General features: G+C 38.5%; 1 protein-coding gene across 1 annotated transcript in view; it reads right to left on the bottom strand.

The window, feature by feature from the left end:
• Positions 1–17,402, bottom strand: part of itga1 (integrin, alpha 1) — a 209,114-nt gene that overhangs the window by 88,322 nt on the left and 103,390 nt on the right. The window contains 2 exon segments of the mRNA XM_028805627.2: positions 4,147–4,220; positions 16,214–16,379. Coding sequence (XP_028661460.2) covers positions 4,147–4,220; positions 16,214–16,379 — 240 coding nt within the window.

Genomic DNA, 17,402 nt, shown 5'->3' on the forward strand with positions numbered 1-17,402 from the left:
ACCAACCTCATTGAGATCAGTAGGGTACAAGGTGGGAACATTAGTGTTCAACTGTGATTGTGACAACAATGTCTGTCTGTTAGATAGATAGATAGATAGATAGATAGATAGATAGATAGATAGATAGATAGATAGATAGATAGATAGATAGATAGATAGATAGATAGATAGATAGATAGATAGATAGATAGATAGATAGATAGATAGATAGATAGATAGATAGATAGATAAATGTACTTTATTTATCCCCATGTGGAAATTAAAATTATATAGAAGCTCAAAAAGTATATATAAATATTGTAATAAAAATAACAACCACCCCAAACACACACAAGAACTTCTGGCTTCGATTATAGAGAGCTGCTGCTTTCAATTACAGGTTTTTATGTGGCAGTAAAATGGTCAGCATGCTCATATTGTACTAAAGGTTTAAATTTAAAGTCATTAATATTTGAATACTGTAGAGCAGGTCCAGCTTGTAGTGTCCATGAATGGAACATACTGATAGACATTGGTTTCCTTGTTTGAAATCACCAGCATTCAGAATGTCTCATCATTAAGATGTTGGTACCGTTTCCATTGCTGAATCAGCCAGGACATTATCTTTATATATAATCTTCATTTGGATCTTGATCTTTGTTTGTCCGCGAATTCACTGCCTTGTGTGGTGTTCCTGCTGTGTTCAGTAGAGGGCAGTAGTGATGGAGGAGGAGAGGAAGTGAGGGGGAGAATCGTTGGATGAGGTTGGAGTGTGGTGATTAAAGAGGATTGAACTAAAGGAGACTACATGCTGTTTGTACTGGCTGAATACACAACACCTTGGTTGTTACTTTTGTTTACAAACACTGTCGATAGCACTCTTTGTGTTTAGATCTGGTGTCGACACTGTGCTTTGTGTTTAGATCTGGCGTCGACACCTGCTTTGTTGCCGAGACTGTTGTTTTTTTGTGTTTCTATCGTCCGTCGTTGGCAGCACTTTGTCCAAATCGAATGTTCACCCACTTCTTGGAGTCGGCAGTCAGAGTATATAAGTCGGACACACTTCTGTGATTTTCCATCAGTCGGCGTTTGGAGTTCAAGAAAGAAGTATTGGTTCTTCCTTACTCTTTGGATTGCCACAAAGCAGCCTGCGAGATTGGAGAAAGGTTGAGAAGAGATCGTGAGAGGAAACGACAGCGTCATGAAAACGAGACGGACTGTGAACGGAGAGATGCAGAAATGCTCCTCCACCACCACATAATTACTATTCGGACAGTGATTCCGAGTAGGCCGTTCCTATCGAATCAATGTCCAAGGGTTTTGTTTTGTAATTTTGTTTCCCTTATAAAAAATCATAATGCTGTGCGACGAAGGGCCCAGTTCACGACTGGCAGCCGCGTTTAAACAGGGAGCCCTTCACAGACAACTTTAACACGCGCAACGTAGTTGGGAGCACATGGCTAATAACTTATATTAGCTTTATGTCAGGATTTTATTAATATCACTTTCAATATTTTTGCCTACCTATTGTTTTTTTCTTTTCACAAATTTGTGTAACTGTGGCTCACATTTATAAAAATGCAAATACTGGCAGAATGGTAGAGAACACCACCTAGATCATTTCACACGTTTCATTGCAGAAGATGTGAGACAGTACAGTATATGTCATAAAAGCATTGCAATAGTTTTCATCAGTATTTTACTGAATATTAAACCTGTTTTATTGTCAGTTATGAGGATGTATAAATAAATGTTTAAGGCAATAATGTTTTAAACTAACCACATATGACCCATCTGGCTAATTCCTGCAAAACTTCACTGAAGACATATCTCGTGGATCTGGTGTAAACCAATGACTAAATAAATAATTGTAAAATTGTTTTGTGTGCACTGATTTTGGCCCATATAAGTATTTTTAATCTGATCTTGATGAAATGAAAGATACAATTAGCTGATATGGTTTACTGTATTTTATAAATGCTGCTGTGCACCAGAAACTTTGTACAGTTGTCCCTAACAATTAGCACTATGACTGAATATCTGTAGGAAAAAAAACCAACTTTTAACCCAGGGATTACTGCCCAGAGTTCTGAAACACAGCGGAGTATTAAGAGCACATGTAGAGTTGAGGGTGTCACAGAATCAGCAAAACATTCTGGGATATCCAAACAACCAGGTGTAATTCTAATGAAAATGCTGCAGACTGATTAAAAAATGAAATGTTAGTCAAAATATAGGATTGGGTGGAACCAATAGAGTCTGGTTTTAAGATAATATAACCATCTTCAGCAACTTTTTGCTTTTTTTAAAAATTTTAAGTATTTTTATTCAGTTTCATTGTTTTATATTTTTTATTTTGTAAGGCACCTAGAGATGAGTATATTATTTACATGCTATTTACAGGTTTATGTGTTTATAGCATGTTTACTGTCACGACGACTTGTCTAGACAGCTATAAAATGTATTATTATTATTATTATTATTATTACATAGACCTAACTTACAGTCTCCATGATGCTATATCTACATTAAGCATGTTTGAACAATATATCTCTCTATTATATAAAAAAAGTCCTGGGACGAGATGAGACTTTTTCAGAGAGATACTTTGACGTCCCGCGAGAGGAGACTTTGTGCTAAGAGATTTAACCACACCTGGGGCCGGAAATAAAAGACAAAGAATAGATGACAACGTAGAGCGTTGTAAAAAGGTTCAAAAACATTGGCATGATACACATGCAGAGCAGGTTAGAGATAATGAAAGCACTAAAATTCGAAAGTCTCAAAAAAATTATAGTAAAGATCACATTAGCACAAACAAACAGAAATTATTAATCGGTGAAATAATGGAACAGTGAAAAGAGATTGAAAATATTGTTCAAATTTAAACTTTAAGTTGGAGACTTGTAGATTGTCTAATTCATGTTGCCATCAGGGAAAAGTAGTGTGGTTTCACAATGAAGAGGCATAACCACGAGAATTAAAAGATTTGTTGTTTGGTGAAATTGAAATCCACATCCACGAGCGGCAGAAATGCTGAAGTAAGTAGACGGATGATGAAGTGGCTGGTGCATAGCGCAGGCCATGGGGTTGGCAAGCAAAGCAAGCAGGGGGGCGAAGCCTCCTAGTGAATAAAATATATATAAACTATTCAGCAAATCTAAGCAAAGACAACCTTGGAGTAATATTGGATCAGTGTGTCTGTATCTGGTCAGTCTGAGAAGTCCTTTAAGGCCAGTACATTGTTGAGCTATATTTTCAGAATACCAGAGTACAAATCAGAACAGAGCCTAAACCCACAAATGAATGTACGGTTTGAAACTCTGGTGAAAATTTCTTATGAAACAATATATGTTTTTGGATTGATTGAAGACAACTTGGATTTTAGAAATCTTAGTTGCTGGACAAGAAAAGAAGGAGAGGAAAGTACACATAAGGTTAATAACTATCTCATAGGATAAACCAAAAATAAATATATAAATAAATATTTTCAAGATTTCTTTGTCTGGAACCTGGCTGTTATGATTGGGAATCTGAAAGCATGCAAGTCACAAAGCACTTCCAAAAATGACCACTAGAGGGAGAAATCCTGTTAAAAAAAAACCTGAACAGATAAAAAAGGGCCACGTAGAAATTTTTTAAAAATACTGTATAAGATTTATTATCCCAAAAATTCTCTTTAAGTATATGAAGCTCCCTAGGGTACACAAGGTAAAAAGGAGTTGTCAGCAAGGGCAATTCAAAGCAAATAAGACCAATATACAATCCAAGTCAAAAACAGAGAAAAATGGTCAGGAATCCAGAAAAAAATCACAAAAGTACAGTAGAACGCCAAAAAAAACAAAAAACTCACCGACTCCCTATCACATTTGGTATGATCTGCCAGGAACTATGGGAGATTTATAGTGTGCAGGGCAGTTCCTGGCAGTGATTGGTAGGTGGAGGACCACCCACAAAGCACATGGAGCACAGTACAGGCATAGAAAACAAAGAAGGTAATAAACAAAATATTAACATACCTCAAGGGTTCAAAATTGAAAAAAAGACATAAAATAGGACTTTGAACCCCAGCCAGAGATGTAACACTGGCAGGTACAATTAGAGAATGTTAGGGAATATAAACTTCATGCACAGTGTACAAGTATTTCAAGAAACTAATGAGCTTACCTTTGAAGAATGGGCACTAAATCCAGCCTGTGCCATTTCCATTTCAAATGATACTGCCAGACTATCTGACGTAGCTGGAAGTTTTAGAAAGAGTTTCAGTTAGTTTTAAAACAGGAATAACATCAGAGAGTGCAATTAAAAATATGGAAAGTACCACGATAATAATTTCAACTGATGTATTGTGCTTATTGAATAATTACTAATCATTCACTGTACATTTTTCAGCTATCTTTTGCATTATAGGGGCCATTTTATTTAAGACTTGGCTATGAGATCTATCATTGTTTTAATTTTTGCTTACAAAGGCAGACATATTCTTAGCGTGAAGAAGACTACTTTCTGTGACAGATTCTTTTAGAAGGTTTTTACCTGTTGGTTTTAACCCAGCTTTATTTCCAGTTTTGAGTATGGATGGGGTTTAAAGGCCCCTCCCAGTGGATTCATGAGGATAATAAAATAAACCAATAATAAAGGGTACCTTTTTTCCTCAAAAGCATTTTTAAAAGAGCACAGCTAATATAAATATGTCAACAGTCAACAAATATAATTATACATTGTACAGTATAATGCATATTATTGTATGCGAGTACGGCAATTTGAGCACTTAGGAGATTTTACCTAAATGCACTGTGCCATTGTGACATTCTATTAAGTTAATACAATTAATAAAGCTATTGACTAAATAAGCTATTGTAATAATCATAACTTGCATGTCTTTTTCGATACAAACAACTTGTATAATTTGCATACAGTACTTCTCTTTTAAATGGCCAACAGGTCCTCAGCAGTCAGTCCAAGCTATGGAAATGGCCGCTGAATCATGCATGCATGCCTTCAGCTTATTCCTGAATGTGCTGCCTATGCAAACAGTAACGTGGCAGTCTCACACCACATCAGTCTATCACACATCACACACACTGTCGTGACAAAATATTTAATAAAAATATCTCTTTCATGAAGTAAATAAAAAATGTAAAACTCTCCAACTTTCAAAACAGTTAACCCAATCCCAGAAGGCACCTGAATATTATGCCACACATATTGTACATTTTCTAACTTGTTTAAAAAATAAGAAATTGTTTATTTTGCCACAATTACAATAAGTAAAAAACATGTTTTCTTTCAATTAAATATTGTTAATATTAAATTTCTTGTGCAACTAATCTGATTATTTGGTTCTGTCATTGAATGGATCTAATGAAATGCAACACTGTGTAAAGGATTTCAACACCTAGGCATAGAGGAAGTAAGGTCAGGTTGGGGAGCATGCACTGGTAAAGCGTGTTGCCACACCCACCACACGACAAAACAGCTCGGGATTACAATTGGCAACCCCCCAGGCAGACACGCGGTCTAATCCTACTCCTTGGAAATGACCCTCTATCTGCCACAGCCAGGTGTTACGTGGACGTCCCCGTGATCTGGTCCAGCCACTCGGGTCCTTAATAATGAAGATCCTGTGAGCTTGCTCACCCTCAGGGAATTACATTACATGGCCGTTGTGCCATGTCTCACTAGTCTCACTAGGGACTTCATGAGCAACGTCTCGTTTGACACAAAGTCAATCCACCGGCACCCAAGGATTCTCTGAAGAGACACAGTACCGAAGGAGTTGAGTCTTCGTCTCAAATCGCTGGATAGCATCCATGTCTTTCAGCCATACAGCAAAACAATAAGCACCAGGATTCTAAAGACTTGGACCTTCATTCTTTTGCAAAGATTTTGGGAATGCCACACACCCCTTTTCAGTGACATCATTACCTTACCCCCATGCTTTCCCAATCTGTCTACTTACTTCATATATAAGTTAACCTCTTGACAAGGTCGACACTCTCTCCGCAGACAAACACACTGCTGATGGCTGTGCCCAAGAGGTCATTAAAGGCCTGGATCTTGGTTTTTATCCTAGACACTCACAAGCCCAGACACTCAGATTCCTCGCTCAGTCTCTCGAGAGCCCCCATCAGAGCTTCCTTTGACTCCGCAAAGATCATAGCATCATGAACAAAGTCAAGATCAGTGAATCTTTCTTCACCAACAGATACCCCACAGCCATTAGACCCCACAACCCTGCCCAACACCCAGTCCATGAAAGCATTGAACAGAGTAGGAGCAAGAACACACCTCTGAGAACCCCAGAATCAACTGTGAAAATGTTCTGCCTCCACTCTGCACAGCACTCATATTACCAGTGTACAAACCAGCCATGATTTCCAGCAACTTTGGGGGAATCCCACGAAGTCTCAGGATGTCCCACAGGTCAGGTCGACTAAGAGAGTCGAACATTTTATGAAAATCGACAAAGGCTGCAAAGAAACTCTGTTGATAGTCGCATTTACAGGATCAATGCGGTCAATGGTAGGCTTCTTAGGCATAAAACTAGACTGCTCCAATCGCTGGTAGGTGAGCAAGTAATCATGGCCCTTGCAAGAACCTTACCCAGCACCGAGAACTGTGTTATCCCTCTGTAGTTACCACTATCCAGGCAATCACCTTTCCCTTCCCAGATAGGGATGACAAGTCACATTCTCCAGTCAGTTGGAATCTCCCAAATGGAAGCAAAGATTGCTTGCAATGCAAGGAGGACAGCCTTATCACCAGCCTGGATAAGTTCACTGTGGATACCACAAGATCCCTACAGCTTTCCCTGCCCTCAGCTGGTTCATCACCTGTGCAATCTCAGTGAGAATGGGTGGTTCCCAGCTAATTGGAGGATCAGCCTCAAGAACCGTGGACCCAGAGATGTCCAACATTCTAGCCAGAGGATCAATTTTAAACAGCTGTTCAAAGTAGCCAGCCCAGTAGGTCGCAATTGCAACATCACCCGTAAGGACTACTGTATTCCATCACCCGCCCCAGCTGTAACTCTCTGAGGAAGAGATTTGGATGTATATAATGCTTTGATTCCATAGTAAGCAGGATGTCTGTCACTAGACCATAGATGGTGTGTCACTTGTTCACAGATTTCTATAACAAATGCCTCCTTATCTGTCCTCAGAGCTCTCGCAGCCATCTTTCTTAGTTCCCGGTACAGAACCCATACGCTACAACTCATCTCGATGATATCCAGGGTGCCCTGCAAGATGAAACACCTCCTTCTGGGAACACCGGTAACACCAACACAACCCTCAGCAACCTTCAGGGTCTTGTCATAGAAGGTCTCCCACATCACATTAGGATCAGCAGTTGCACCAAAGTCTGCAAGTTCCTCACACAAACTGCGTGCAAACTCATTAGAAACAGCCTGAACTTGGAGTCTGGTCAGGTCCATCCTTATTCTCCTAGCAGGTGATAACCTACTGACTTAAGCTGGATCTTCAGAGTAGTTAATAAAAATACAAGTAAGCTATGATAAAATAACTATAATGTATAAGTGAGATTACATTTAAAGTAATGTGTACAATTAAACTCACACGTAAGAAGACAAAGAACAGCAACTAAATGCATCTACTGTATGGGCTAAAAGGCATATTCTGTTCTGACCTTCTATTTGAAGTTACTCTGTTCAGTTTTAAACAGAGAGAACCATGTGAGATGCTATAAAGTTTTTCATCAGTACTTCAGTTTCATTTCCAAGTAATGTAACTTAGCCATCACATAAAACATCAATTTCTTGTGGGCTCAAACAGAGATTAAGCTTAAGTGAATTCAACAGAAATCAAGAAGTACTTCAGTTTGAATCAAACCTCCAAGTAATGTAACTGAAGCAGACACCATATTGAGTAGAAAAACGATGAGCCTTGGGGGCCACTTAGGTACTAGCTGTCCTAGTGAATTTAATGAATCAAGGGATCTACTTCCCTTTCTAAATGTATTACTATTTCTTCATTTTACAGAACAAATTCCTTTGCAGACAAAGTAATGTTACAGTAAGCATTTTTGTATCTTTCAATAGGATCTTCACACAGGAAGGGGATTTTTATAACATAATACATTTAAAGAATGTACACAAGAGGGAAAATTAAAAGTGTTTAGAAATAAAACTGTCACATTACCAGATGAACTGAAATTATCCGGGCTGGTCCAATACAGTGAAAAAAAATGTATATTTATGTTTGCAAGCACAACTCATTCTCTTAAGAATTTTTGTCATCATCTTTTCGAACAAGATCATCTCACCTTATCTCATCTCATTTTCTAAAATTGCATTTCCGGTAGGGGGTCATTGTAACAGCTAGCCAAGGCGGTCAACCCAAACTTTCATGTCCCCAGCTATAGATTCCACCTCTTACTTGGGATTTTCCAAGCATTCCCAAGTAAGCTGAGAGATAAAATCCCTCTAGCAAGTCCTGGGTGTGCCACGGGGTCCCCCACAAGTGGGACATGTCTTGAGCAGCTCTAAGGGTAGCTCCCTAGGGGGCATCCTTAAGACACGCCCAAACCACCTCAATCTCGATCTGGAGAAGCAGCAACTCTACTCTGAGGCACTCCTGAATTGCTAAGCTTATCACCCTATCACAGAGTGTCAGCTTAGCCATCACATAAAGAAACCTAATTTCTGCTGCTTAACAGTTTCATTCACCTCTAGTGTCCACTATCATTTTCTAGGGTTGCTGCCATGGGATGCCCCGACTGCCTTAAGACCACAGCTTTTAACAGCAGCTTCCACAGTTGAGGTATTTAACAGAGTCCATTCGGACTCAATATCCCTGACTTCACTTTGCACATAGAAGAAATTCTTTCAGAGGAAGGAATTGAACTCCTTAAGAATGGAAGCCTTAGCCATACATTTTCAGGACACCCTAACTGCTCATAAAGGATAACCTAGTATATTTGGCCTACACCCCACACTTTGAATTCAACCTACTACAAAGTGATGATCAGCTGACAGCTCAAAGCATATGGCTTTAAGTCAAATGACACAACTAAAAAAGTTTATCAGTCTTCTGGACAAGGTGCTCTGGTAACAGGTACAGGTACACTTACAATCCTCTTTATGTTCAAACATGGTGTTGTTATTGACAATCTATGTCTAACACAGAAATCCAATAACAACTCTCCATTTTAGTGTAGATCTGGAAGGCTGTTCCTACCAATCACATTCCTCCAAATATATTTATGTTCATCATTACGGATGTAAGCATTGAAGACATGCAATCAGACTACAGAGTCAGTGGGAAGCAGCACTCTTTCAAGCACCTCACACATCTTCTCTAAGAAGACTAAATTCTCTGAACAGTTGTTTGGTACATATGGACAAATGACAGTCACAGTTTTCCTCTGTGACTCATAGCCACATTGAGGCAACTCTCTCATCTACTAAAAAAAACTCCAATTGCACGGCCCTCAGCTAAAGGGCTTGTGAGTATCACCATACCTGAGATCTTTCACATAGAGTAGGAGACAGACAATCAAGAAGTTTCAGAACCCATGCTACTGTATGTGTGGAAGTGATTGCAGCTATACCTAGCTGGTATTTTTCCATCTCCAGCACCAGCTCAGGTTCCTTCCCTGTCAGAGAGATGATGTTCAGAGTTCCCAAAGCCAATCTCCATTGCCAGGGTGTAATCTGTCTAGATCTTTCCCGCCAAAGCCAATCACTAAAGTGGCATCACACCCAAGATGCTGAGCCTACAAGACAGATTCACATCACCATTTTGGGCTAAGCCCATCTGGTTTAATGTTCTGTTGGCCAACCACCAGGTCTTCATCGGTGAACACCATCCCCAGGCCTAGCTCCAGGTATGGGTCCCAGTAATCCTATGACACTTTCCTCTAATTTGTACCATCACGAGCTGTCGAGCTATCATCATCAATCGTTCCTTGTCTGACTTTTCAGCCCAAACCTGTTCACCAGGGGAGACCCTATCAGGCACAAAGCACCAGGCAACCTAGCTCTGAGCATCCCTTAGGTGGTAGCCTAGGGTGGCATTTTTTAAACAATACAAACCCTGACTTATAAACAGACTCAATACGGCTGTCTGACTTCCTTAACCTGGTTATATTCTTATATATTATTTTTACATACTAGTGAAGTTTGGCCTTAACATTTTAGAACCTGCAGGAACCATTATTGTGGTTCTCCAAATAGCAGCATGTACCCCAATCAATGTACCCCAGTGGCACTCTTTACACCGCAAGTCCTTGTTTCTCTATTTTCGTCAGGTGCATATTTGTAGTTTTATTTGTTTGGTTTTCTGCAAGTTTGCTTTTATCCCTTTTCTCTTCCTAATCTTGACATTGAGTTGATACAGATTTTGAATACATGCAGAGATTTTTCTTCCTGTCCTGCTCCTTATTTTGCAAGCTTGGAGCATTGTTCATTACCAGCAGATTTAGATCCTGTATTTGTGAGAAACAGAAATACTTGAAGGCTGGATTTCTGCCTAATGGCTGAACTGGTCAGCACACAATTTATAACTTTGGCATTTCTTGAATTGCCTATATAATACTATGTGTATTATGTCTGTTTTATATTATCCAGATTATATTATCATTATTATTTTACATTGGTATTAACATGAATCATTTCTGATATTAAAGAAAAACCTGATTATATAATGTAGCAGTCATTTGTGTGGTGTATATAAAATTCAGTATATATGGCTAAAGTGTATATATATATATATATATATATATATATATATATATATATATATATATATATATATATATATATATATAATATGTATGTATGCCCTTATAATTCATTTATTTCTCAGCAATTTCATCACTGGAAAGTGAACTAAAACAGTGGATTAAAAAATGTTTTTAAATTTACAAAGATGATATCAAGAAAAGAGCAGTTTTGAATATCAGTGACTTGTCTTTATATATAATACGCTACTGTGGCTGTCCATTTGTCTGTCCAGGATTTTAAATCACCTGTAGCTCGCAAACCGTTTGACCTACTGACCTGAAATTTGGTACACATATACTACGTGACATCTACTATCCGCTTTCGGGGTGATGATTGACCTCCAAGGTTATTCCTCTTTATATTTTTACTTCATTTCATTGTAGAATCAACTCTCGGCAGCGCCCAGCAGCTACAGGCGCCATTCTCATCCCTACCACCTTCACCATCACTTCCCCTACCTCTTCATATCTTAAATCATTCTTGAGGCAGATTGAAGACTTAAGTGCCAGCTTAAGGGAAAAATTAAGGAAAACGTACAAAGTAATTTCAACACAAACACTGACTTAATCAGTTTTAACGTGAAAAGCTGCCGACAAAAGAAAAGAAGCGGGCCGCTAGGAAGGAGAAAAGAAGAGCTGCTTAGGAAGCAGCAAGCGCATCAACTTCTGAGCAAATAAATGCTAAAGGTACAAAGAAAGAGGAGGAAAACTATGAACGCTTAAGTCAAGTGTATTCAATGCACGTTATCGTGCAGTGCACTGTTACTGGTATTTTTATAATTGTAAATACCTTTAACTAAACATATTATTGTTTTTTAAAACTAGCATTCTCTTTCAAAAATTTAAATACCATCCCACAATTAATTCATTTTTATTCATATTGGTATATCTATGTTTAAACATTTTGAAAATAAGATATATTTAGTTCTAAAATTCATCCATTTTCCAAACTCACTTATCTAGAGCATGGTCACAGGGACATTGAAGCCTATTCCAGCAAGCATTTGGCACACTGATTATTAAATTAATCAATAACTATGAATAAAGAAACAGCTGTCCTAACACACTATATGGACAAAATATGTTGACATCCCTCCAGTTTATTGAGTTCAGTCATTTCATCCACACTCATTATTAGCAAGTTCATAAATTGAAGCACATGGCCATGCAGTCTTCATTGAAAACACTGGCAGTAAAATGTGTAGAGCTCAAAGTGGAAGGGTCAAGACTTAAGGTGGGTAAAGCATGCCCCCATTGGAGTATGGAGCAGTGGAAATGTGTTCTCTGGAGTGATGAGTCACACTTCACTATCTAGCAATCTGGTGGATGAATCTGGGTTTGGTGCAAACCAGGTGAATGCTAAGTAAAGTTAATGTAAAGTTTGGTAGAGAAGGGATAGTGGTCTTGGGTTGTTTTTCAGGGTTTGGTCTAGGCCTCTTGGTTCCAGTAATGGATACCTTTAATGGTACAGAATACAAAGTCATTTTTAATAACTGTGTGCTTCCAATTTTGTGGCAGCAGTTTAGGGAAGGCTCTTTTCTGTTCCAGCATGACTGTGACTCCGTAAACAAAGCGAGGTCCATAAAGACATGGAGGAACTTAAATGTCCTGCACAGGGCCCTGACCTCAAACCTACTGAACACCTTTGGGATGAATTGGAATGATGATTGTGAGTCAGGTCTTCTCATCTAACATCTGTTTGTGAACTCACAAATACTCTTTTCACTAAATTTTCACAAAATCTCACAGACACATACCCAAGTCTTATGGAAAGTCTTCCCAGAAGAGTGGGGGCTATTATAGCCACACAGCAGAGGCAACTCTATGCTAATGCCCATGGGTTTTGGAATGGAATATCCAACAAGTTCATATATGGTAGGTGTGGTGGTCAGTTGTCCAAAATATTTTGGTCATATAATGTAAAACATTTATATTCTGTAGAATGGTAAAGAATGTATAACATTCTTTACCATTTATGATCAGAGGTCCTAGAATTGTAAAAAAGTAAACAGTGCATCAAAATATATCCTGAAATGTATATTTTAATAGGTTACTTTAGTAATGTCAAATAAAAATCGAGCAAAGTTGTAATGCATAAATTGATGCACTGACCAGCATTTGCCACCAGTCAGCTACATGCAAAGTTGTGCTTATGTGAATATTTCTGGGGAAGGGGGTCCATAGCTTTCATCAGGTTCTTAAAGGGGTCCGTGACTCAAAAAAGGTTAAGAATCAATGCGCTAGACTTTCAGGCCAGTTATAATTCTGCATGTAACATGCTATGGAAGATTTCATAGGTAACTTCAAGAATTCAGGTGGCACAGTGGTAGCACTGCTCTCTCACAGTAAGGAGATCAGGGGTTCACATGGCGGGTCATCCCTGTGCTTTGAGTAGTGAGAAGAGTGCTATATAAATGTTAAGAATTATTATCATTATTAACATTTTGTCTTCCTGCTGCATTCTGCTCACATACATTTGTAGTTGGATGTTTAGGAGGAAAGAGTGATCACTGTGGCCTGATTTTTACTAAACAAATTTCAAGATTTTATCTGTCCTTTTGCTTGTGAAAATAAAAAAAGCAAAAGAACAGAGTTAGGTGAACATTTCATTCTTTTAATATATAACATAGCCAGATAATTTTATATAACAAAGTCAGGTGAGAGGTCAGGGTTATGACACAACTCAATGAATCTGGACAGTAAAGTTATTCTCCCTCAGTAGTTACCACTTGGGAGTGTAAGTGTTAGAATACAAGCCATTTAAATGGTTGCACTTGGCATAGCACATGAACACAACACATGAGCACAAGAAAGAGAAGCTAATGTGACTCCCAAACACATGTAAACAAGAATTTTAAGTGGAATTATGAATGAAGAAATCATACAGCACCCAAGAAGACACACATTAAAAACGACAGGGACAGGAGCGTATAGTATAGTTCAAATTCAACCGAACAGTGAGAAAAACCCCTCACTTTCAAGAGAATGAAAGCAAGCAAATGCTTAAGTAAGCATTAATTAAAAAGGCACAAAAGAATCAAAGGAACTGAGCCAATAGCAAACAGTAAATAAACTAAGGAAGCGTTCTGGTAAACTTTAAAGATAAGTTCATGTGAACTTTGACCTGTAGCTGTAGTACTCTGTACTTTTTTAAGCAGATCCAGACCTTTGTAGTGTGTGTGTCTTGTGCCCTTAGAAATTCTGTATTTTCTTTGCTTAGATTACTCCAAGTTTTAGCCAGCAGAAAATAAGTGGATTAATTGTTTTCACAGGAGCGGCACGGTGGCACAGTGGTAGTGCTGCTGCCTCGCAGTAAGGAGACCTGGGTTCATTTCCCAGGTCCTCCCTGCGTGGAGTTTGCATGTTCTCCCCATGTCTGCGTGAGTTTCCTCCGGGTACTCCGGTTTCCTCCCACAGTCCAAAGACATGCAGGTTAGGTGGATTGGCGATCCTAAATTGTCCCTAGTGTGTGCTTGGTGTGTGAGTGTGTGTGCCCTGCGGTGGGCTGGCACCCTGCCCAGGGTTTGTTCCTGCCTTGTGCCCTGTACTGGCTGGGATTAGCTCCAGCAGACCCCTGTGACCCCATATTAGGATATAGTGGGTTGGATAATGGATGGATGGATGTTTTCACAGGTAAGGATTGTTTTAAACTGAAATTGGAAACAGAGGATCACCAGGCTACTCTAACATTTACATACAGTGGAAATCTGTATTAATCAGAATAACAGGACTGCATATGTATTATTGTACACAAAGAGCTTCATTGTCAACTTTAAGGCAACAATATGTGTGTTAAAATAGGAATAGTTTTGTGTATTTTACTGTCAACTGCTTAACGAATCAAGAAAACTTTATTAATAATTGATGCACAGTGTTTAGTATCATTTTCAGTCAATACCACAATACAGAAAAATATGGTACTTATCACTTAGCACACCATTTTACACAGCCTTGAACAAAAATATTTTCTTGCTTCCAAACTGCTGGAGGATTTCCCACAAAACATAACATCCTGTTGGGCTATTTCCATTACAATAGCCAGAGTTTGTTGACATACTGCAGCCAAATATTGCATAGACCCAGTTCCAAACCAATGGGTGCCTACTTCATTTACTGTATTGCCTTAGAAGATTATATTGCTGTGTTCTTAATTGAAAGGTATTACTTAATTTAAGAAAATGACATTTATTTCAGTGGTAAAATGATTTATGTTGCTGCTTTATGGTTCCAGGAGACTGGGTTCAAATCCTGCCCTGTTCACTACCTGTGTGGAGTTTCCAGATCCCCTCCATGTCTCTATAAGACTTTCTCTGGGTACACCATTTTCCTCTAGCATTCCAGAGATGTGCACTTTATGTTGGTGGGTGATTCTAAGATGATTCTGTATGCTACATGTACCTGGGGGTTCACATAAACAGCAAACTGGACTGGTCTGACAGCACAGTGGTGCTGTATAAGAAAGGGCAGAGCAGGCTGTACTTACTAAGCAGACTCGGAGCAAGCTGATGGAAGGGTTCTATCAGTTCATAACAGCCAGTGTCTGAACAAACTTATAAGGAACGCCTGCTCCATCCCTGGACATATTGGAAGCTGTTGTGGAAAAGAGGATGGTGGAAAAATTGGAAGCCATCACAAAAAAATCCCCTCCTTAACCCTCCAGGAGGTGCTCTCTTGGAATAGCCAGAGGCTCATTCCACCACGGTGTGCTAATAGGCTCCTCTGGGGATCTTTTCTGCCCACTGCCATCAGGCAATTCAGAGCTTCCTCATGACATACTCTTTAAGTTCATTTGAAATGTCTGCATAGTATACATTTATTTATTTGTTTTACTGATTGATTGATTGGTTGTATTATTTGTGCTGTGAGTCATTGTTTTTTATGTTTCTGCTACTTTGTGCATCTAAATTTCCCCTTGGAATATAAAAACGTTTATCTAATCTAATAATCTAATAAAAAAATGTGGTTATGTAAGGAATTGAGTTCTGCCTTACTGGGCAGGAACCAGCCAAGGATGAGATGTCTATTGAAACATGTATTATTATTATTATTATTATTATTATTATTATTATTATTTATGATAATGCCATCTTTGATGTTAAATAATAGTTTAGTGAGTTTTATATTCTTTCCCAGAAAACAAAGGAAACAGAACAAAAAAACCACTTCTGTTGTGGAGCTTTGGGATTGCTAAACAGTTTCTGGCTTTTCTTCACAAGGATCCATGCTTATGCACCAATTACTCTCCTCTTAATAGTAGGCCCCGGTGAACTAATGTATCTATGGGCATGTGGTTATAATGTCTTAACGTCCCCCACATACACACACACACATACACACACACACACACACCTTGTGGATCCTCCTTGCTTTATGAATTAGCCATTTCCTACGACTGTAAAAGCACCTGTCATATCGCAGACTTTCAGTGTTAATTAGGATGCAAACTCTGTCTAAAAAATCTGCTTACCAGAATTCTTACATTTCTTACCTTCTAGTGCAAAGATCCTTTCTCCAAGGGCATCAACAATTGTAACCAAAGCAACTTCATCTGAGACATTGAAGAAGTGTTTCTCTGTAGGCTTGCTTGCAATTGATTTAATTTCCTTAATGAACTTATCAAAGGTTTTATTTGTCCTCCTGTAACTGCCTAGCACCTACAATATAAATGAATTTTTAATAAATAAACTAAAACTGAAAATAAATACACTTAATTATACTTTCTAATATTTTATTAAAGCAAATGTAAACACTGTTTGAAGTTAAACATGTATTTTTTAGAATCAGCCTTTGTTTTATATACAGTAGCACCCTCATAAAGTATAAGAAATATATATAGTATACAATAATAAAGCAATTTCAATCTAATCTAATATACTGTATAAGGTTGTGTCTATCTATCTATCTATCTATCTATCTATCTATCTATCTATCTATCTATCTATCTATCTATCTATCAGTGTGTTTGTCTGGTATGCAAATCCACAATATTGAAACTGTCTCGGTCCAATTTTATACATATTCCCCATTGGTATAAGACAAGACTATATGCTATGTTTTGTCCTCAATTTTTTCCCTTGGGGAACTTTATTTAGTGATCACATGTTTTATCATGGGCTCACACCACAGACATCTCCATTCATGCATTCGCATTGCGGTGGTGGTCAGCCGTAATCCTGTGATGTCTGACTCAAAAGCAGCTCCTTACAGGTAATAGCAGAACTCCTAATCCAGGCCACACAGATACTGATTCTAAGAACTGCAAGTGGAGTGTTTCCTGGTGATGTCAGCTGAGCTCTCCAGGCAGCCCCCACTTTTTCTGTACAACACAGCCATACACTCCACCCCTACACAGTGCAAATCTTGCCGACTACACCAAGTCTCTTGTTGTTGACTAACATCATCAGCATCTCCGTTCACACATTTGCAATGTGGTAACTGGTGGTAGTCAGTCACAAACTCATAACATCTTGCTCAGAAGCACCTCCTCATAGCCTGAGCTAATAGGAGAATACTCAATCCAGGCCACGCAGAGACTACTTCTAAGCAATACAAGTGGTGTGCTTCCTATACTGCTGCATGCAAAGTATGGATTTAGAGAAAAAAAACAACTTTTATAAAATTTAATTGTGAAAAGATCTTAAAACCATCTACAAAAAATTTGTTCTGCTATGTGTGTC

The sequence above is a fragment of the Erpetoichthys calabaricus genome, chromosome 7 (genome assembly GCF_900747795.2).
Source record: "Erpetoichthys calabaricus chromosome 7, fErpCal1.3, whole genome shotgun sequence".
Classification (NCBI taxonomy): Eukaryota; Metazoa; Chordata; class Cladistia; order Polypteriformes; family Polypteridae; genus Erpetoichthys; species Erpetoichthys calabaricus.